Below are 23,665 nucleotides of genomic sequence, written 5' to 3'. Positions count from 1 at the left end.
TCCCTAAAAAGGGTTATAACAATCGGTGGGGAAGGGAAAGGATGGGATTTCTTTGCTCCCACCTTTGCCAACGCCCCAATGGACTTGGAGGGCAAGAAACCAGCCCCCTCCAATCCTATATATAGTGGGGAGGTGCATGGGAGCTTCCCCCCTTGCCCATGGCGCAACCGTGCTCCCTCCTACACCTCCTCCTCCTCCATAGCGCTTAGCGAAGCTCTGCCGGAGAACCACGAACTCCATCGCCACCACGTCGTCGTGCTGCCGGAGTTCTCCCTCAACTTCTCCTCTCCCCTTGCTGGATCAAGAAGGAGGAGACGTCCCCGGGCTAGACGTGTGTTGAACGCGGAGGCGCCGTCCGTTCGGCGCTTGGATCGGATCTTCGGCGATTTGAATCGCCGCGAGTACGACTCCATCAACCGCGTTCTTAGAACGCTTCCGCTTAGCGATCTTCAAGGGTATGAAGATGCACTCCCTTTCTCTCGTTGCTAGCATCTCCTAGATTGATCTTGGTGACACGTAGGAAAATTTTGAATTATTACTACGTTCCCCAACACCACGAGGCACGGCCGGCCCCCTGGCCTCACGAACCAGGACCTATGCCCCCATGGGTCCCGGTTCGTGACTGAACCGGGACTAATGGGCTGGCCAAGCCTGGACCAAAACCCTGTTTTCTACTAGTGAAACAAATTACGGTAGCATATCACTTGGTTATTTACCGTTGTACCGAGTCTTGCACGACTGTTTGTTTGGATGACTAGAGATCCTCCATGTATTGAGGAATTGTTGGTTCTAGATGAACAAAGCTCCCATTCTCCTGGAAAGAAAACTGAGGCAATCATCTTCTCAAAAGAAAAAAGAAGTCAATCATGTCCCCAAAAAAACTGTTTGGATTAGCCTGACGTTAGGTGGCTAACGTGCCGTGGAGAGAGCACATGGACTCGAGGAGGCAAGCCAAATTTACTTGTATGTTCTCAAATGTGGATGGAAGGATTGTTTTTCATCACCGAATCACCATGTCCAAGGAGGAGTGCCAGCAAAAATGTCCACGCCATGGTAATTTTTGAGATCAAGTTTCTTTTGGGTTAAAGAGAGTGTGTAGTTACTCATATTGCTAGAGAGCAAAATAATGTAAGTCATGTTCTAGCAAACTTTGGTAGTAGATCGGAGAACCGCACGGTTGTTTGGCTCCGTTCTGGACCGGCTAATATCCCTACTCTGTGTAGGGGTGAACTTATTTGCTCTTGAGTAATACACTTCTTTTTACCCCCGCAAAAAAAAATTCCCATACGAAAACAATACTATAAAATCTCTGCAAAATTCATCTGGTTTCAACTTTCAAACCAGCTCTGAAACGATCACCGGCCAAACCGCCGTGGTGGGCTCATGCACCTGGTCCACAGCCCCGCCCTGCCGACCTCGATCTCGCCAATCACCACCAATGGCCTCCCCTTTGTGTGGCGGTGCGTTGCCTCCCCGACGACACGCAATAAATGCCCGCCATTGCCACCCACTCCGCCAAAAGCGCGCCTCGTACGTTACGCACCCCCTCCCTCGTCACTCACCCGCCACAACCGCTCGCCGTCCGTCCGTCCCGTCCACCGCCGTCTCACCCACCAGCTCAGCTCAACAGCAGTGCACTCCCCCCACCCCGCCGCTCCTCTGCCCGGCCGTGCCGTTTGACCTCGCGCCCGTCCCGTCGCTCTCCATGGTCCATGCTCCCTGCTCTGCCCTGACGCGCGCTGCACTGCACCGCACGTAGCCCTGCTGCCTGCCCGCCGAGGACGGCGACCTTCCCTTGCCCCGCCTCTCCGGCTCGCCCCGCAGTTACTCGCTTGTCCGGCGGAGAAAAGTTCTCTCCCCAGCCCTCGCCCATCCCCTGCTCGATAAAAGTTCGCAATGGCAATGCGGCTCCATGCCCGCCATTAATGCCCTCCCTTCCTTCCTCGGCAGCTTCCCGGTCAGAGATTCCTCCTCCGTCTCGCTACCGCTGTTGCCATTCTCGTGCCTGCTCCGCCTCGCGTCCCCTGCTCGATCTGCTCTGCTTCCGTCCCGCTGGGAGCTTTTCCCTGGGCTTGGACCCATCTGCTTGTCCTCGTGTTCCCCTGCCCGCCCACGCCCTCGCACCCGCAGCCTGTCCAAAAAGTTTCAATCTTGGAGCCACCCTCTTATTGTTATCTCCCCTACTCCTCCCCCTCCCCCTCCCTCTCTCTCATCCGGCCGCCCTTCCCTCTCGTTTGCTTGGCCCTTGCTGTCCTCCGCAAGCGCGGCTCCAATAAAAGCTTCTGCGTCGCAGCCATCCCCACTTCAGTCGCCCACCCCCCCGTGTGGCAAACGGGATTGAATTTTGGCCGGAGCCTTTCAGGTACCTCTATCCAGCGCCTACCGATTTCTTCTTGGAGTGGCAGTAGAATTCCCTCTCTGCTCTGCTCTCCTCTGATTGCTCAAAGAAACATACTAAAATGCAGGTCCTGGAGGCGCGCGCCGGGTGATTCCTCCATTCCCGAAAGCTTCCGTCGTCTCGGAGGTAACCCCGCCCCGCTGTTTTCTTGCTCGCCGGGAAGCTACCAGATTTTGGTGGCACCCGGCGAGCCAATTCTGGCCATGATCTTGTATTTTGTGCCGCCCGACGGATGGACGGAACAGCCGCAAGAGTCCAAACGCCTTTTTCTTTGGATGCTCTCCTAGTCCCCTCCGGCGCTGATTTCGAGCCAGCCAGGCGAATTGACGCCGGCCCCGCGATCTTGCATTTCAGGTGTGCGTTTCGGCGGGGGCGATGGAGGGCCAGGGGAGGCGGCCGCGGAGCCCGGAGCGGCAGAGGCCGCCGGCGAGGAAGGTGCCGGTGGTGTACTACCTCACGCGGAGCCGCCACCTCGAGCACCCGCACTTCGTCGAGGTCCCGGCGCCCTCCTCCTCCGAGGGGCTCTACCTCAGAGGTCAGTGCACGGACGGATGCCACCGCCACATGGCCCCCGCGTGCAGGGCAATCAGTCTGCTTGTACTGCAACTTGTGTAATGGCGATTGATTGATTGATTGGTTGATTGCTTTGGTGCGCAGATGTGATTCGTCACCTCAACATGGTGCGCGGCAAGGGCATGGCCTCCATGTACTCCTGGTCCTGCAAGAGGTAAAACCAACCAAGCAACCAAGCGAAATTCGCTGAAGAATTTCATGAAGTTCTCTGAAGAATTTCATGAAGCTCTCTGAATTTTCTGAACTCCATGCACTCCATGAGTTGTCTGAACTGAACTTTGGCGAGCTTGACAAGGAGTTTTCTGAATTTTTGAGGTCTCTGGTTTTTCAGGAGCTACAAGAACGGATTCGTGTGGCACGATCTCGCAGAGGACGACCTCGTCCTCCCGGCCACCGACGGCGAGTATGTGCTCAAGGGCTCCGAGATCCTGGACCAACCTTCTTCAGGTAATTTTTTTGTTCCCTTCGAGCTGCCATTTGCTCTTCTGAACATTGACTAGGAGCTTCAGTGCTGATTAGTGTTGCCATAACATACCATCTTTTGCCCGTTTGTTTAAATATATGCAGGTCAATTTCACCATGGTAGTAATGGCAATCAGAAGCAGCAGAGCAGGCAGAAAGAGGGTAGTACAAGGTTGCCCTTGTCAAGGGAGGCTTCCTTCTCCTCCTCCCCACCCAGTGTGACAGTTAGAGAAGCCAAGCCTCGGCGCGTGCCTTCGGTGCCTTCGCGGGATGAGGACGACTCCCCCTCGCCGTGCCGGGGTACCTCCTCGGAGACAATGTCGCCGGAGTCGGAGCCTCAGAGGACTGTCATGTCACGGCCGACGCCGGCAGAATTCAGGGTTTTCAAGCCCACCGGTTTGATGGATGCCGCAACTCAAACCGATGACCTCGGGAGAAGATCAGCTCGGAGAGTACCTGAGATGCATAAGAAGAGTCTGAGCACTGATCATGACGCTGTCGTTCGTGATGTCACCGAGTACCGGCAGCAGAGCCATCCGCGCCGGTCGGCCAAGCTCCAGGGGATCTCCAGGGATGTCATGTCCCACTGTGCCACCCCATTGAGCATGGCCTCAACCCATGGCAAGTCCGAGAGCTTAGAGTCGTTGATACGTGCCGACAACGCGTCAGCTAACAGCTTCAGGATCCTTGAAGAGGACGACATTGTCGTGCCGACCTGCCCGAAGCTGAGGCCGGCGAATGTGCTGATGCAGCTCATCACCTGTGGTTCACTTTCAGTCAAGGATCATGACAACATTGGGCTTGTTGGGGCTTACAAGCCAAGGTTCCCAAACCTCAAGTTCCCATCGCCGCTGATTTCTCGCTCCATGATGATGGGTGAGCTCGATTACCTATCAGAGAACCCCAGATTCATTGGGACACGGATTGAAGATAAGGAGTATTTTAGTGGGAGCATCATCGAGACCAAGACGCAGAGAGATGTTCCCGTTGAGAGGCACTCGGCGCTTAAAAGGTCTTCTTCTTACAATGCAGAAAGGTAAAATTTCCAGTGCTTCCGCACTACATTTCGGTTGTGCTTAAGTAACTTAGAATTTATAATTTTTCCCTTTTGTGCTCAGATAATTTAAGGCTATTTGTGTTACTTGGGCTATGGCACTGGTTGAGAAAACAGCACATTAGGTTCAGTTGCCATTCAAAATTTCTGGCTAATTCTGTAGCGGTTTTGCTGTCTCAGAAAATACTTGACAGCTTCATACTTTACCTTGGTGTTTTTAACATGCCAACTTAGATTTGATTGATTGGGTGCTTCATTTTGTAAAATCATTTGCACTTTGTAGTCATGAGATGTTAGCGTTTGAAATATGGATATTGAAGCTGAACTTTTGCAGTGATTGCTCATTTAAGAGCATTGAGTTGCGCATGATGTCCACAGAAAGGGGGGCTTAGGTTAGGCTGGGCTCGGAGAATTTAGAGATAGGAAAAGAGCCACGTACCATATACTCCCTCCGTCCCAAAATAAGTGTCTTAACCTTAGTACAACTTTGTACTAGAGTTAGTACAAAGTTGAGACACTTATTTTGGGACGGAGGGAGTAAGTTTTATGAATGCAAGGACCTTTGCTTTTCTGTCATTTAGTGATGCCCAGACTCTAGATGAGGCCATTTTGCAGTTAGCTCGGTGCCAACGGCACTAGACGATCATGTCCTGTGTTGCCATGGTGCAGCTGGCATCCATGTAGCAAACAAAATAACAAAGTACAGGGAATCTACTGGAAAAACTGAGATCAGGGCATTGCAAGATTGGTAGATGTGCCTACTAATAAGAGAGATCGGAAATTTTACTTTTGCGCATTTCACCTTAGTAGTTTTATTTTGGACAATGTGATGTATATTTTTGAACCAGGAACAGTGCCATACATAGCTTGCCTTGCACAAGTTCTTGTTAGTTGGTAGATGAAGAACATGAGTAGATCGGTGCAAGCAGGAGTTACTGAAAGTAAGGGCGACGATTTTCTTCTGAAGATTTTTTTGCCCCCAAGAGGGCAGCCCTCCTGTTACTCCTTTTTGTCATCACTCCAATTCTACAGTTTAAATTCTTTGGCAGTATGTTCACTTCTTCATTGCCAGCCACAACACGAGCATATGTCAGATCTAGTGTAGAGGACCACAGCACGTAGCTGGCTGGCGAGATTCTTCAGTTGCTCAACTGAAAATGCAGTTGTAGCAGATATCCTATTGCTTCATACTGATCAACAGTGTTTGTTGCTGTCCTAGAAGAATTGTCAGTTTGTCACTGTTATAGACGGACAGATCCGTGAACTGTACTGCAAATGCCAGCGCAGTTCATGCGCCGATCCCGATCCCGGCTGGACCATTTTCTGTTTCACCCTATTAGAATCCAAAGAATTTAGGTAGCATACGTCTGAATTTTGTTAGCAGGAGATTTGGTCGTTGGCACAACAGTTGTTTCAGAGGCAGTAACATTTCCTTGGCATCTGCCTAGGATCTTACTTACTTACCATGTGAGTTTCATCGGTTTTCAGTTAATTCATTCATGTGGTGGTGTTCTTGACCATGAATGATCTCGCAGGGGTGGCGAGAACCTCTGCAACTGCACGGGACCCGACGAAGAAGAGATGGTACCGCGCTCGAGGTGCCTGCCCCGGACGCCGATACTGTCATCCTTGCTGCACCCGAAGAGCGAGACACAGAAGTCCCCGGTGTCGGACTGCAGGAGGAGCTCCTCGGCGGGGACGGACTCGATAGACGGCGGGAGCAAGCGGTTCACCGACGCTTCGTCGAGGGTAGAGTCCTTCAGGAAGGAGAACAAGGAGAAGCTCGTCAAGATCGAGGAAAGTTAAGTGCTCCAACTTTTTGTCACTGCACTGGGTATGCACTCGATGCTTTGAAATATTCCCTTTGCAACATATCAAAGACCCCGCGCGATATGCAATGATGGTATTGAGGTTTTTGTTGTGGATCGTGTGCGCAGGCTGTCGTCGGGAGCTCGCGTCGTGATCCAGTGCACGGTGCCCTGCGACGACGGCGACGAAGATGCATTCTGAAGCCTCCTGGACTTTCAGCTGACCTGGCCATGTGACGTGGCGTTCTCTTTGCTTCTTTAGATGATGGTGAATGAGTTGCTGACGAGTTTGTGTTTTCTTTCTTGAGATGTGTAGTATGTTAGCTTTGTTCTTCAGGCGTTCGGTCTATTCAGCGTGATGTATTTTTAATGTTGTTTTATCTAGTTCAAATTTTGTCCTCGTTATCAGTTGTAACTTGTAAGTGCATGTTTCTTTAGGAATGTCATCATCGCTAGCTTTGTTAATAAACAAATAATTCCTCTGTAACTTAATATTAGACGTTTTTGAAACTAAAAATGTATTATATATAGTTACAGAGGGAGTAATTGATATGTCGTTTATGAGTTTATTAGATATAATAAAAGTCGGCGGCTCCTCAACCAAAACACAACACACAGTTGCAGCACAGCCTCCCTAGCTAGGCTAAACTATGAGAGCTACAATGTTGGCGTCTCTATTAAAAAACTTAACACGAGAGAAAGAAGTAGCGGGTTTTTTACCCCAACCTATTTGACAAAATGGCAAGCCAAACATTTGAAACGGTTTTTACGGAGAGAAAAATCAAAACGAAAACCAGCACACAAAAAATCGCCTACGTGGCAGCCTAGTCAGAACTCGTTTGTGGCAAATTTTGAATGGGGGCAAAATGTGGAAGAAATCTTTAAATTAGGGGTAAATTTTTGATAAATTCCCGATTTATGATGTTCTCTGTCACAAGCGTCAATTTTGGGGGGTTAAAAATAGAATTGACTCTATATTAAAACAATACGGAGCAGTTGTCTAGAAGTGTTTCAATGGCCACCAAACAATTAGACTAAATAATAATACGGCTGAATCTTATTTCATTATATGTGCTGATAGGTACTTTTTGTAATTAAAACTTACAACGAAACAACAAATGCACGTGTGAGGTTTTTTCATCATTAGAAATGCACGTTACTAGGACTATTTTTTTTAAAAAGGGATGGCTAACTTTTTTTGAACTAATGGCTAACTTTACTGATAAAGTATAATAGTCGTTACCCCCCCCCCCCCCCCCTCTCCCCCGCCCCGCGGAAAAAAAGTATAATATTTTTTTAACACGAAAAAAAGTATAATAGTGGTACAATAAGCAGTAGACTGAAGAAAGCTAAGCGGAGATAGAAGTGGAGTTTTTTTTTTATAATTCGCATGAGTATAAAAGTTGAAGATATGTCATCAGGCCAAACCTCCACATAAGTTTTATCGCTGTTGCTTTGAAGAAACATGAAATACTCGTCTAAGAATTCTCAGCACAGTAAATGCACTTCTAAGTGTGACTTTCGATTTTTTTTAGCTAATAAAGTGTGATTTTCAGTTATTGAGACACGTGTGCTTGTAAGCATATTCGGTTCAAGGCCAACTCCTTGGCAGGCGTGGCTATGTCTCGCCTCGTGCGATGCCGTTGATCACCTCGCCTGCTGGCAGCCGGTTCGCGGGCTAGCCCATTTTCCATGATGATGTCACACATTTGTTTATTTCTGTGTTTTCGATTTTGTTTTTTGTTTTCATTTTCCTTTTCCCTTTATCCTTTCTACTTTTTTAGACTGTTTATCACACATTTAAAAATCTTAATCATGTATTTGAAAAAATTGAACATGTATAAAAAGATGTTTCTGATGTACACGGAAATATACAATGTGTTTGAAAAAATGTAACTAAAAATTATATTAATTTTTTTAAATCAGGTATTTAAATAATGTTGAACATGTATAAAAAAAGTTTCAGGTGCATATGAAATTGCACAATGTGTATGAAAAAAGTATGTTTCAAGAAATGTTAATCATGTATTTGAAAAGATATTCCCGTATAAAAAAACTAATCACATGCATTCGAAAAATCTATATATATTCATATGAAATGATGTGAATCACGTATTTGAAAAACGTTAAACATGCATAAAAAGTGTTTATGATGTGTACATAAAAATTTATAACATGTATGAAAAAAAGTAGACAGCAAAACATATGTTTCAAGAAATGTTAATCATGTATATGAAAAAAATGTTCATTTATATAAAAAAATATTCATATGTATACGAACAAGTACAGTATATCAGAGAAAAGTAGACATCAAAACATATATATCAAAAGATGTTAATCATGTATTTGAAATATATGAAACATGTATAAAAATATTTCTGATGTTTACAAAAAATGTACAATGTGTATTCAAAATGTACACATGTGTTTAAAACAAGTATACATTAGAAAATTTAATTGAAGAAATATTAATTATGTGTCTGAAAAATGTTAAACATGTAAAAACAAATTGTCCTGATATATATAAAAATTGTACAATGTGTATGAAAAAACATAGAAATTTGGACATATATTAAAACAATGTTAACCACGTACTTTAAAATGTTAAATGTGTGCAAGAAAAATGTCCCAGTACACAAAAAAAATGTAAGTTATGCGTGAAATAAGTAGACATGACATGAAAGAAAGAATAACAAAAAAAATTCAAAACCGGAAACAACGGAAGAAAACCAGTGTACAAATAATGGAAAAAGCCAAATACAAAAAACACAAAACTATATTTTACTACATTATTGGACCCGCAAGCTATTTCCAGCCTGTGGGCTATTCCTAATAGGAATCAGTACCGGCGAAGAAATTGTTCTCGGAGAGCTCCTGTTCGGCGCACTCTACGTCGGTAGCGGAAACCAGCACCCAAGCACGGCCGTTGTCGGCCCTAGAAGGACGAGGCCGTGTCGTTTTTCTGGTTCGGTTAGTCGTTAGTTGCCTGGTCCATCGATTGACCATTGACTTTCCTACCACTTGACAGTTGATTGAGATAAAATAAAACATATATTTTTTCAAAAAATTAGGAATTCAACAAAAAGTTCAGAAAAAATAAAAAATTCACTGAATTCGACGAAAATTTTATCAATTTTTAAAAATAGTTCGCCGATTTTGAAAAAAGGTTCACAAATTTGAAAAAGTACAATAATTTTGAATTTTTTAACAATTAAAAAAAACGTTCTCAAAGATGAATTATTTCTTTCTTTGAAAATACTGTTCATTGAAAAATAAAAGATAAAATGAAAAAAAGAAAAGAAGTAGAAAAATAAATAAATAACTAAACAAAACAGGTCCAGAAAAATACTAACTGAACAAAAACGACTGGGCAGCTTCTGGAAGCTTCTCAAAACCAGCGATCGAACAGGAGCTCCTATTGGGCAATGTTGGCGCCCGTTGGAGAAGTGACCTCTACTAAACATCGTTCATCGATAAAGCAGCAACGGGCCGCGGCCTATTAAACATCGCTCCTTCCGTATTAGCTTTCGCTGGCTCGATGGGAAAAAATTGTTCGCACCATAACCTCGCCACGCTGGCATTTTTTTCGGCAGTGCTGTGCAGCTAGTTCAGGAAAAATACTGGCCTCCGGTTTTATACAGGTTTGAATATTTTCACGAAATAAAATAAATTCATAGATTTATTAAAAATGTTCGTGGGTTAAAAAAGTTCACGAAATTGAGAAAAAAATTAAACAAATAAAAAATCATGAATTATGAAAAATTTCATAGATTTTGAAAAAATTCCATCAGCTTTTAAGAAAACATCATCGATTTTGGAAAAACTTTAATCAGTTTTGCAAAAATGTCATCAAATTTGAAAATTGTTCATTGATTTTCAAAAAAGATCGCCCGTTTTGAAAAAAGGCATCGAATTTGTAAGCAAATCATCGATTTTGGAAAAGTTCATCGATGTTGAAAAAAGCTCACAAATTCGTTAAAAAGTTCAAAAATCCGGAAAGAGTCCTTGAATTTTGAAAAACGTTCATCAGATTAGAAAAAATGTTTGTTGGATTTGAAAAAGTTTCGTCAAATTCAATAAAGTTCACCGGATTTGAAAAAAGTTTATCGGATTGAAAAAATTCAACGGATTTGGGAAAAAGTTCATCAACTATTAAAAATGTTCACCAAAATCTTCAAGAAGTTCATTGATTTTGAAAAAAAGTTACTCGAATTTGAAAAAGTTCATTGAAACTAAAAAAAGTTCATCAATATTGAAAATGATGATAGATTTGAAAAAAGGTCATGAATTTAAGAAAATGAAAAAGAAATAGGAAACAAGAAAAACTTCAACACAAAAAATCCATAGAAAAAAGCCATGCAGAAAATTTTGAAACCAAACCGTATAGGTTATGGAAGCTAGGTAAACCGCTCCTCCATGAACGCATATCAGGCCGGCCCATCTGGCAATCACCTAGTGCGAGACGGAGTACCATCTCATAGTAGGTGAGATATAACTCCCGCGGTTGCGTGGAACGTCCCGTTAACTTATTAGACAAGATGACTGGGCAACAACCAAGGGTGATGATAATGAGAGCTCGTCGTTAGCGACTTATGCACCGGTTTTGGCTCACGGTGCTCACGTGCAAGTTTTGTTGGGCCGGCCCAATTAGCATAAATCGATCATTCCGTTCGATCGCTACCGTTGATAAAAAGAAAAACGTACTAGCTCACACACCGGCCCAGAACTGAGGCGTAGTGTGCGCTAGTTTGTAGGTTGAACTGCAACCGGCGCCAAATAGGGTTTGCCCGATCGAACTCCCTCGCATACATTTTAATGGGCCGGCCCATGCATTATCAATAATATGGAACACGCGATTGAAAAAGTAGACATGTATTCAAAGCAAAGGAAAATAGATATATAAACCCTGAAGAAAACTGATAAAAAAATTGATAACCAAAAACCAAAAGGAAAAACTGTTGAAGATCAACAGACATCAACACAGAAAACCCACCGAAAAAACCAAGCAGAAAATTTAAAACCAAATAGTACATGTTATCGAAGCTACCTAAACCACTCCTCCATGAACCCATATCAGGCCGCCCCATCTGGCAACCGCCTATTGCGAGACGGAGTACCATCTCGTAGTAGGTGAGATATAACTCCTGCACTTGGGTCGAACGACCCGTTAACTTACTAGAAAAGATGACTGGCCTACAGCAAAGGGTGGTGATAATGAGAGCTCCTCGTTGGCATCTTATGCACCAGTTTTGGCTCGTGACGCTCACGTGCAAGCTCTCTTGGGACGGCCCAATTAGCACAAATCGATCACTCAGTTTGATCACTTCCCTCGATAAAAAGAATAGAAGCTCGCTCGTTCGACTCTCCCTACTAGCTCACGCACCGGTAACCATTGAACCTTTGACCACTCGCAGTTGATTGTGTTGACTATTGACTTTTCAAAATTTAGGAAAAAGTTCATGGATTTCAAAGAAGTTCGTAGATATTGGAAAAAGTTCTCAGAATTTTAAAAAGTTCATCAAATTTGAAAAAGAAATTCACGGATTTGGAAATAAACTCATTGATTTTGAAAAATAAGTTCGTCGAATTTGAAAAAGGTTCATCAATTTTTTTTAAAGTTCACGGATTTCCAAAAAATCACGGGTTTTGAAGAAACATTCACAGACTTAAAAGTTCATCGGTTTTGAAAAAAAATCATAGATTTGAGAAAAGTTGATCGATTTTAAAAAATAAGTTCACTGTGTTTTTTTTGCAAAAAACCTGAAAGAGCTCACCATATTTGAAAAAAATTCACTATAAAGTTAGCAAAAAACAAAAAACAAATTCATGGATTTGAAGAAGTTCATAAAATTTTCAAAATATTCTCGCATTGTAAAAATAAAAAATGAAAGGGAAAATGGAAAAAGTAAAATAAAAATAAAAAATAAGTAAAAACCAAAGAAAACTGGCCAAACAAAAAGATTGGAAAACTAGAGTCCTCTTTTTCTATTACAAGTTAACACACAACAAATAGGGTAAAAACAGTTTGTAGTCACCAAGGTGAGGTGTCGCAACTGGTTCTCGAGGCTAGGACTGATCCATGAGGTTCAGTGGTTGAACCCCAGTATACCCCCATTTTTTGAAGTTTGAAGAAACAAAAAAAACGTAAATGAGCCAAGCCCAGGCCAAAGGGGGTGTGTGCGCCGATTTGTTAAATCGTGTTTAACCGGCGCTAAGGGCGACAAATAGGAAATGGGGGTGATAATGTATCGCTTGTTGCAAGCGATACAACCACAATCATCCACGTCGCTTCGTTGGTGGGCCATCCCATGGGGGAAATGCGGACGACCAAGCGTACAAGATGGATGACCCAATTTGCAGGTACACAATCTCGGTTTTATGAACTTTTCACAAGGTTTATGGCCAATTTTGACCTATTTTGGAGTCCGGTTTATGTTTTCTTTTGTTTTTTCCTGCTATTTTCTAAAAAAAAGTTCAAATCTTTAAATATTTCAAAATCTTCCATGTCGGATTTTTTTTGATTCCGATAAAATTGTTTTTTGGATACGTGCTGGGAACACTGTAAAAGTTACTTTACTCGCCATCAACTTATTACCTTTGAATTTATCTTCATAATTCATATTAGAATTTATTAATGTTACTACACTTAGCCTTGTGCAAGAACATTATTTCATAATCATATTTGTTGCGAAAGATTGTTCATACAAGTGAGAGAGCAAGTGTTGTCTGATGACATGAATAACATAAAGGCTATACTTCCATTATGAATCGGTTGTATGTTATGAATCTTGATGATAATATTGGCATCCATAACGCCGACGCTAAACGGCTCAAGACTGATACGAATACTACATGATTGTTTCACTGCCGTTTGGGTCACATTAGCAAAAACTGAAAGAAGAAACTCCATAGTGATGGATTTTGCAGTCATCTTGATTTTGAATCATTTGACACTTGAACACTTTTTTCTAAAGGGTAAAATGACTAAGACGTCGAGATCTACCCTGAGTGGGGCTAGTTGGGCATAAGCCATGGTGGAATAGACAAAGTTGCTTCTTCATGGACCCTTCATGGGTGGAGCTCTCTGTGGAATCTCGCAACGGTATCCTCGTGCTCACTGATCCTTGAGAATGAAGCCTCCATCAACGTGCACGTACGATATCACCACCTATCGAAACCATAGGTCAAAATCTTTCATGTCACCATAGCATTTGCATATCTCGAAACACATCCCTTTACTACTATCACTTGCAATGTCTTTACTTTCCGCTGCCTATGATTAGACTTGCATGTGTAGGGTGTTTCTATACTTGCTTAGAATTGCAAAAAATTGTCAAGAACTAAAATTGGGAATAAAGTCATCTTTATTTTGGCAAGTAGTCTAATCACCCTTCTCTAGACATACTTTTGATCCTACAACGTCAAAGTGGATTTCCTCAATGATTCTAACCGAAGATGTATACATGATACAGTCTGAGGGTTTTGACGATCCTACGAATGCTAAAAGGATATGCAAACTTCATAAATCTAGATATGGATTGAAGTAGGCATTGAGAAGTTGGAATCTTTGTTTTGATGAAGTAGTCAAATATTTTGGTTTCACATGTAGCCTAGACTTCTTCTGCTATTCTGCTCATTAATGAGATCATAGTACCCGCCATCATCATAGTATATTTGGGTGTGATCGTGTAACATACTTTTTTGTTGCCAAAGAGCATCTCTAGCAGACTCTGTATAATGCCCCAACCCGTAAAATAGCTGTCAAAATACGGGTCCGCGTGAAAAAAGTCGCCCGATCAGACACAGTAAACGTGTCGGACCCGTAAAAAAAAATTAAGGGGCGTGGAAAACATCCCCGTTGAAACTGTGAAAATAAGGATTTCGGAGCCAAACTGAAGGGGCCCTGTATACTCGAGAGACCGTTGTCGATGTCAAAACCGTCAGCTCTCGGGTAGGGGGTCCCAAGCTCTGTATCTGAGGATCGATGGTAACAAGGGACAGTAGGGATACGGTGTTTACCCAGGTTCGGGCCCTCTTAATGGAGGTAAAACCCTACGTCCTGCTAGATTATATTCGGTGTGTATAAGGGTTACAAGAGTTGATCTACCTCGAGATCGTAATGGCTAAACCCTAGCTGTCTAGCCTATGATTATTCTGATAGCCTCTACGGACTGAACCCTCCGACTTATATATACACCGGAGGGGCCTAGGGTTGTACAGAGTCGGTTTACAAAGGAAGGAAGTAGTACATCCGGACACCAAACTTGCCGTCCACCCATATAGGAGTCCTACCCGGACACGGGGGATAATTTTCTGCTTTATCTTCACGGCCAATCAGTCTGGCCCATATCGAATAGACCGGACACCCGAGGACCCCCTAATCCAGGACTCCCTCAGTAGCCCCTGAACCAGTCTTCGATGACGATGTGTTCGGCACGCGGATTATCTTCGGCATTGCAAGGCGGGTTCCTTCTCCTGACCATTTTAAGTTAGCTTCCCGTATAAAGGGACTGTGTCTGGCTCTGCATAATCAATACAACCCTTAGCCATGAAGGCAAGATGTCAAAACAGGAACAGTGTCTTTTACTGACAACTTTTTTGGCGAAGCGTCACACTTGACTCTTTAACATTTTGAACCGTTTTCACGCCTCACATTTCGCGTTTCGAGGCTTAGCCTCCATTGGCACGTCTTGTCAAACCAAAAATTATGCCCGCCCATTACGGGATTCTCATTAATATGGTTTGGGTAACCCAACCGCGCCTTACACACGATTTCGTTGGGAACAGGCGAGTTTTATGGCTTGAGAGGGGGGCGTTTGGTATTTTCATCGTCTATAAGAGGATAAAGATCCCTCCTTTTGACCCCACACCTTCCTCTAGCTCCTGTCCTCCAACCTCCAAGCTCCAGCGCTCACAGCTCCGATCCTTCCCACCGCCTCCACCCTCCCCACACTACAAAAAAAGACAGATCTGTGACATTTTGGGCCGAATGAAATTTTCTTCTGTCATGCTTATGACACTTCTATGACGATAATTGTGACAAAACCCGGTATCATCATAGATGTGGTGGGCTCCTACTTCTATGATAAAAAATCATGACAGAAAATGGGCTTTTCATCCTGGGCAGGCCGGAGACGCAGCTGCATGACATTCTTTGGGCCGTCCATGACGGAAAAAACCATGGTAGAAGCGAGGGCGAGGAAAATATCGGGGAGTTCCCAGTTACGGTGGGTGGTCGGGGGCCGAGCGATGCGCGTTTCTCTCGTACACGTACGCGCGTGGGTGCGAGGCGTTGAGCTCTAACTGAACTCGAGCGAGGCGTTCGCACTGAACCCGAGCGATTGCACTGCAGGCTACGCATTACTGAACCCGAGCGATCGATCGATGACTGTTAACTGAACCCGATCGAGCGATTCCTTCGTTCGCTACTGCTGCTAACTGAAACCGATCGAACCTGCTACCTCCTTCCCTTGATGAACAGTGAGCGTTGTTGGGGGGTTGGATGAACAGTTCCCGGTGGGGGGTTGGATGAACAGGACCCCGTGGTGTTGCCGCTAGATGAACAGGACCACGATCGATCGAGCTGGTTGGGCATGGATGAACAAGACCCCGTGGAGGGCTGGATGAACAGGACCCCGTGGAGGGATGGTTGAACAGTAGCCGGTGCAGGGCTGGTTGAACAATAGCCGGTGGAGGGCTGGATGAACAGTAGCCCGTGGAGGGGTGGTTGAACAGGACCCTGTGGAGAGGGCTGGTTGAACAGTAGCCTGTGGAGGAGCGCGCGGTGGAGGCTGGATGAACAGGAGCCCGTGGGTGAACAGTCGCAGGTGGAGGCTGGAGGAGGTCGATGGTGGATGAACAGTAGCCCGTGGAGGTAGTTGACGGTGGAGATGAACAGTATCCCGTGGAGTCCCGTTTTGCGGTACGCCACACCCATCCCGATGAATAGGACCCCCGTTTCGACCGTAGCGCTCCAACACAAGTCCGTTTCCTCCGTTTTACGGTACGCCACACCCCTCCCGATCAACAAGACCCCGTTTCGACCGTAGGAGGTCCAAGAGAAGTCCGTTTCCTCCGTTTTGCGGTACGCCAGACCCCTCCCGATGAACAGGATCCCGTTTCGACCGTGGTCGGTCGAACACAAGGCCATTTCCTCTGTTCTGCGGTACGCGAGGCCTCGTTTCGATCGGCTGTTCCATCCAAGCCGGTTGGCTCCCGATGAACACGACGACGACGCAGTTTCTCCGTTCTGACCCAGCCATGTACACGAGCCCTGGCCGTACGTATGCGCGAGTAGGCGTTCGAGACCCCGCCCATATGTACGCACGTGGCCGTATTTACTTTCTTGCACCCTGGCTGTACGTACGTGTACATGCTACATGCGCCTCTACTACGACACGTGCGCGCCTATACTACGACACGTGCCCTTCCTTACACGGCCACGGTTCATCGCTGCAGCCTGCAGACAGACCGATCGACTAGTATGTACGCACACGTTCGTGACCAGAATGACAACGCTACGTACGCTTCGACCAGGTGGGTCCCGACTGTCAGGCACTTCCTTGCATGCGAAGATGTAGCTGGTGGGTCCCAGCAGTCAGGGGGAAACGATTTTTTTCGTGAAATACGGTGGCCCGTCCGGTGGGTCCCTGCTGTCAGGTGGAGGAATAATTATTTTCCGCGTAATAAGGAGGCACTTCCTTGCTGCGGGAGTGGACCCAGCTGTCAGCCTCTCCACGTACAGTACTCTTCCGATGGAAGTCATTCGTTGACCACATTGACCACGCCACGCCGAGAGCACCAAGGCGGCGGACGACGACGAGGCCTAGGAAGGGGACGACGGGGAGCCGGAGAAGACGCGCCAGTGGATGCCCATGCAGAGAGGAGTACGAGGGTTCACTGGTTCGGCTTCGATGTGAGGCTGCCGTCGCCGCGGAATAACAGGGGGTGTGGGTGAGTAGAGGGATGGCCTGGCCAGCGGTGGGAGTAGTAGGGGGTGGTGAGGCCTCCGCGGCAGCACAGCCGACCACGGGAGGCAGGAGCATGCGGCACGACCGGCGCTGGTTTTGGCGGGTGGAGCAAGAAGACCAGAGGTTGAAGAAGTATTATGGCCGTTGGATGGACATCGTACGGTCACTGGAGCTAGAATCGTTCGTATTGACTAAGTTGACAAAGCTCTCCGTCCCTGTCAACTTAGTAGGCCTACAAGTCAGCCTCCCACTATGGTGGGTCCCAGCTAGCAGGGGGAGTATTCATTTTTGTGTGTGTTGACCACGCCGCGCCGAGCGCATCCAAGGTGGTGGACGAGGGCGAGGCCCCGGACAGCAACGAACCGGAGATGGGAAGACGCGGGAGTGGAGTTGCAGACGGAGAGGTGTATGAGGGTTAACTGGTTCTGGTGCGGCGTGGTTCAGTAGTCGGTGAAGAAGAACAGGAGGTGTGGAGGGGTGGAGGGATGGACTGGCCGGCGGCGGGGTAGCGCTTCACAGCGAAACGTGCTAAGAAGAGCTGCTAGCAGCAGGAGGCGGGAGCAGGTGGTCCCGGCGGCACTGGAGGAAGAAGACGAGAGAATGAAGATGGATGCCGGTCGTTGGATGTAAATCCAACGGCTAACGGTGTCAGAATCATTTGTTGACTAAGTTGACAACGACTTGCTTTGGCTTCGACCTATTGGCCCACATTTCAAGATCCAAAAATGTGGAACATATTCAACCCATTTTTTCAGAATTTACAGTCCATTTGATCTTTTTTTTTGAGAATTACAGTCCATTTGCTGGGCTGAGTGAACAAATAATGTAGCATCCATGCGGCTCATTTATTAAAAACTACAGCCCATTTTCACTTTCTCGAAATATACGAATTTGATGGGCCGGCTGAACAAATAATGTAGTGTCCATGCGGCCCATTTATTAAAAAAAACTACAGGCCATTTGCACTTTCTCGAAATACATGATTTTGCTTGACTGGTTCTAATTATAATGTTGGGTTGGGCGCAGCAATGTTAACAAAAAATAAACAGGGGCTGAGCATTTTGTTATAAATATATTTAAATAATAAGTGATTTATTATTACATTGGTCCTTAAATCTTACCAAGCTTTTGTACAGAATCACCAGGATTTTCGTTGCCTTAATGTAAAAAAATCAGAAATTTTATTCTTAAAAAATTATTTTTATAAGTTCATAAGATGTGGGATATTGTTTTCTTATATATGTAAGTATATGTTAAATATATGATGACAATAACAATAATATATAATAACATATAAATAATTTAAATATATATAATATAGTTAGAAGGGAAACGTAAGTTGGACCTCGTGTTCCTATTCTTATATAGAAAAATAGAACGGACCTCTACATTTTCTTCAAAAAATACATAAATTGGGCTGCCGATATTTCAGGAAAAATAAAACCTCGGATGGGAGGTCCATAGGCCGGTCAATACACGACGACCCTCAAGAAAATACAAACCGGCATGTCGTGGGCTGCGCATATTAAAAAAGAAAGCCTAGACGGGTCAGCCCACAACCCAGCTGATACTGAAGGAACTATGCCCTAGAGGCAATAATAAAGTTGTTATTTATATTTCCTTATATCATGATAAATGTTTATTATTCATGCTATAATTGTATTAACCAGAAACTTAGTACATGTGCGAATACATAGACAAAACAGAGTGTCCCTAGTATGCCTCTACTTGACTAGCTCGTTGATCAAAGATGGTTATGTTTCCTGACCATAGACATGTGTTGTCATTTGATGAACGGGATCACATCATTAGAAAATGATGTGATGGACAAGACCCATCCGTTAGCTTAGCATTATGATCGTTTAGTTTTATTGCTATTGCTTTCTTCATGACTTATACATGTTCCTCTGACTATGAGATTATGCAACTCCTGAATACCGGAGGAACACCTTTATGTGATATCAAACGTCACAACGTAACTGGGTGATTATAAAGATGCGCTACAGGTGTCTCCAAAGGTATTTGTTGAGTTGGCATAGATCAAGATTAGGATTTGTCACTCCGTGTATCAGAGAGGTATCTCTGGGCCCTCTCGGTAATGCACATCACTATAAGCCTTGCAAGCAATGTGACTAATGAGTTAGTTGCGGGATGATGCATTACGGAACGAGTAAAAAGACTTGCCGGTAACGGATTGAACTAGGTATGATGATACCGACGATCGAATCTCGGGCAAGTAACATACCGATGACAAAGGGAACAACGTATGTTGTTATGCACTTTGACCGATAAATATCTTCATAGAATATGTAGGAGCCAATATGAGCATCCATGTTCCGCTATTGGTTATTGACCGGAGATGTGTCTCGGTCATGTCTACGTAGTTCTCGAACCCGTAGGGTCCGCACGCTTAACATTCGATGACGATTTGTATTATGAGTTATGTGATTTGATGACCGAAGTTTGTTCGGAGTCCCGGATGAGATCACGGACATGATGAGGAGTCTTGAAATGGTGGAGTGGTAAAAATTCATATATTGGAAGGTTATATACGGACATCGGAATGGCTCCGATAAGGTTTGGGGATTTATCGAAGTACCAGGAGGCTATCGGAGCCCCCCGGGAAGTTATTGAGCCTTATTGGACTTTAGTGGAGAGAGGGAAGAAGGGCCACGAGGTGGCGCGCGCCTCCCCCCTGCCCAAACCGAATTGGACAAGGGGTTGGGGCGCGCCCCCCTTTCCTTGTCCCTCTCCCTCCTTTCCCCTTTCCCCTCTCCGTAAGATGGAAGGAGGGGGGGGGGGCGAATCCTACTAGGTTTGGAGTCCTAGTAGGACTCCCCCCATGGCGCGCCTCCCGCTTGGCCGGCCTCCTTCTCCCCCCTCCTTTATATACGTGGGCAGGGGGCACCCCAAAGCACAACAGACAATCTCTTAGCCGTGTTTGAGCACAGCGTTGGTTTTCCCTTGAAGAGGAAAGGGTGATGCAGTAAAGCAGCGTAAGTATTTCCCTCAGTTTTTGAGAACCAAGGTATCAATCCAGTAGGAGGCCACGCACGAGTCCCTCGCACCTACACAAACAAATAAATCCTCGCAACCAACGCGATAAGGGGTTGTCGATCCCTACACGGTCACTTACGAGAGTGAGATCTGATAGATATGATAAGATAATATTTTTGGTATTTTTATGATAAAGATGCAAAGTAAAGTAAATAAAGTAAAAACGACACTAGAAATAGCTTGTTGTCGGGAGATTAAATATGATGGAAAATAGACCCGGGGGCCATAGGTTTCACTAGTGGCTTCTCTCAAGAGCATAAGTATTACAGTGGGTGAACAAATTACTGTTGAGCAATTGACAGAATTGAGCATAGTTATGAGAATATCTAGGTATGATCATGTATATAGGCATCACGTCCGAGACAAGTAGACAGACTCCTGCCTGCATGTACTACTATTACTCCACACATCGACCGCTATCCAGCATGCATCTAGAGTATTAAGTTCATAAGAACAGAGTAACGCTTTAAGCAAGATGACATGATGTAGAGGGATAAACTCATGCAATATGATATAAACCCCATCTTGTTATCCTCGATGGCAACAATAGAATACGTGCCTTGCTGCCCCTACTGTCACTGGGAAAGGACACCGCAAGATTGAACCCAAAGCTAAGCACTTCTCCCATTGCAAGAAAGATCAATCTAGTAGGCCAAACCAAACTGATAATTCGAAGAGACTTGCAAAGATAACCAATCATACATAAAAGAATTCAGAGAAGATTCAAATATTGTTCATAGATAAACTTGATCATAAACCCACAATTCATCGGTCTCAACAAAGACACCGAAAAAGAAGATTACATCGAATAGATCTCCATGAGAGAGGGGGAGAACATTGTATTGAGATCCAAAAAGAGAGAAGAAGCCATCTAGCTAATAACTATGGACCCGAAGGTCTGAGGTAAACTACTCACACTTCATCGGAGAGGCTTTGGTGTTGATGTAGAAGCCCTCCGTGATCGATGCCCCCTCCGGCGGAGCTCCGGAACAGGCCCCAAGATGGGATCTCACGGGTACAGTAGGTTGCGGCGGTGGAATTAGGTTTTTGGCTCCGTATCTGGTAGTTTGGGGGTACGTAGGTATATATAGGAGGAAGAAGTACGTCGGTGGAGCAACATGGGCCCCACGAGGGTGGAGGGCACGCCTAGGGGGGTAGGCGCGCCCCCTACCTCGTGCCCTCCTGGTTGATGTCTTGACGTAGGGTCCAAGTCCTCCGGATCATGTTCGTTCCGAAAATCATGTTCCCGAAGGTTTCATTCCATTTGAACTCCATTTGATATTCTTTTTCTGCGAAACCCTGAAATAGGCAAAAAACAGCAATTCTGGGCTGGGCTCCGGTTAATAGGTTAGTCCCAAAAATAATATAAAAGTGTATAATAAAGCCCAATAATGTCCAAAACAGAATATAATATAGCATGGAACAATAAAAAATTATAGATACGTTGGAGACGTATCAAGCATCCCCAAGCTTAATTCCTGCTCGTCCTCGAGTAGGTAAATGATAAAAACAGAATTTTTGATGTGGAATGCTACTTGGCATAATTTCAATGTAATTCTTATTAATTGTGGTATGTGTTGGGAATCGTAGCATAATTTAAAATTTTCCTACGCTCACCAAGATGCATCTATGGAGTCTACTAGCAACGAGGGGAAAGGAGTGGATCTACATACCCTTGTAGATCGCGAGCGGAAGCGTTCCAATGAACGTGGATGACGGAGTCGTACTCGCCGTGATCCAAATCACCGATGACCAAGTGCCGAACGGACGGCACCTCCGCGTTCAACACACGTACGGTGCAGCGACGTCTCCTCCTTCTTGATCCAGCAAGGGGGAAGGAGAGGTTGATGGAGATCCAACAGCACGACGGCGTGGTGGTGGATGTAGCGGGTCTCCGGCAGGGCTTCGCCGAGCTTCTGCGAGAGAGAGAGAGGTTGCAGGGGAGGAGGGAGGCGCCCAAGGCTTAGATCTCGCTGCCCTCCCTTCCCCCCACTATATATAGGGCCAAGGGAGAGGGGGGGGCGCAGCCTTGCCCCTTCCTTCAAGGAAGGGTGCGGCCAGGGGGGAGTCCTTCCCCCCCAAGGCACCTCGGAGGTGCCTTCCCCTTTTAGGACTCTCCCTTCTTTCTTATCTCTTGCGCATGGGCCTCTTGGGGCTGGTGCCCTTGGCCCATATAGGCCAAGGCGCACCCCTTACAGCCCATGTGGCCCCCCCGGGGCTGGTGGACCCCCTTGGTGGACCCCCGGACCCCTTTCGGCACTCCCGGTACAATACCGATAAAGCGCGAAACTTTTCCGGCGACCAAAATAAGACTTCCCATATATAAATCTTTACCTCCGGACCATTCCAGAACCTTTCGTGACGTCCGAGATCTCATCCGGGACTCCGAACAACTTTCGGGTTTCCGCATACATATATCTCTACAACCCTAGCGTCACCGGACCTTAAGTGTGTAGACCCTACGGGTTCGGGAGACATGCAGACATGACCGAGACGCCTCTCCGGTCAATAACCAACAGCGGGATCTGGATACCCATGTTGGCTCCCACATGTTCCACGATGATATCATCGGATGAACCACGGTGTCGAGGATTCAATCAATCCGTATGCAATTCCCTTTGTCAATCGGTATGTTAGTTGCCCGAGATTCGATCGTCGGTATCCCAATACCTTGTTCAATCTCGTTACCGGCAAGTCTCTTTACTCGTACCGCAATGCATGATCCCGTGACTAACGCCTTAGTCACATTGAGCTCATTATGATGATGCATTACCGAGTGGGCCCAGAGATACCTCTCCGTCACACGGAGTGACAAATCCCAGTCTCAATCCGTGCCAACCCAACAGACACTTTCGGAGATACCCGTAATGCACCTTTATAGTCACCCAGTTACGTTGTGACGTTTGGCACACCCAAAGCACTCCTACGGTATCCGGGAGTTGCACGATCTCATGGTCTAAGGAAAAGATACTTGACATTGGAAAAGCTCTAGCAAACGAAACTACACGATCTTTTATGCTATGCTTAAGTTGGGTCTTGTCCATCACATCATTCTCCTAATGATGTGATCCCGTTATCAATGACATCCAATGTCCATAGTCAGGAAACCATGACTACCTGTTGATCAACGAGCTAGTCAACTAGAGGCTTACTAGGGACAGGTTGTGGTCTATGTATTCACACATGTATTATGATTTCCGGACAATACAATTATAGCATGAATAATAGACTATTATCATGAACACAGAAATATAATAATAACCATTTATTATTGCCTCTAGGGCATATTTCCAACAGTCTCCCACTTGCACTAGAGTCAATAATCTAGTTACATTGTGATGAA

General features: G+C 45.4%; 1 protein-coding gene across 2 annotated transcripts; it reads left to right on the top strand.

Moving 5' to 3' along the window:
• Positions 1-1,507: 1,507 nt before the first annotated feature.
• On the top strand, positions 1,508-6,787 carry LOC123095747 (protein SOSEKI 3). Of its 2 annotated transcripts, none has more exons than XM_044517310.1 (8): positions 1,508-2,362; positions 2,466-2,524; positions 2,753-2,933; positions 3,056-3,125; positions 3,303-3,418; positions 3,539-4,469; positions 6,023-6,289; positions 6,425-6,787. In XM_044517310.1, the coding sequence occupies exons 3-8, from the start codon at positions 2,774-2,776 to the stop codon at positions 6,495-6,497; spliced, it is 1,617 nt and encodes a 538-aa protein (XP_044373245.1). In that variant the 5' UTR covers positions 1,508-2,362; positions 2,466-2,524; positions 2,753-2,773; the 3' UTR covers positions 6,498-6,787. The 2 variants fall into 2 exon arrangements, with proteins under 2 accessions (XP_044373245.1, XP_044373246.1); XM_044517311.1 differs by having other exon boundaries at positions 6,023-6,321.
• Positions 6,788-23,665: the final 16,878 nt, after the last annotated feature.

This window comes from Triticum aestivum, chromosome 4D (genome assembly GCF_018294505.1).
Source record: "Triticum aestivum cultivar Chinese Spring chromosome 4D, IWGSC CS RefSeq v2.1, whole genome shotgun sequence".
NCBI lineage: Eukaryota > Viridiplantae > Streptophyta > Magnoliopsida > Poales > Poaceae > Triticum > Triticum aestivum.
This window is presented reverse-complemented; position numbering and strand designations above follow the sequence as displayed.

Bases quoted from the DNA above. Each gene is read 5' to 3' on its own strand.
- LOC123095747 (XM_044517310.1), top strand. From the start codon at position 2,774: ATGGAGGGCCAGGGGAGGCGGCCGCGGAGCCCGGAGCGGCAGAGGCCG. The intron at 3,126-3,302 runs GTAAAACCAACC...CTGGTTTTTCAG, and splicing joins TACTCCTGGTCCTGCAAGAG to GAGCTACAAGAACGGATTCG. The intron at 4,470-6,022 runs GTAAAATTTCCA...ATGATCTCGCAG, and splicing joins TCTTCTTACAATGCAGAAAG to GGGTGGCGAGAACCTCTGCA.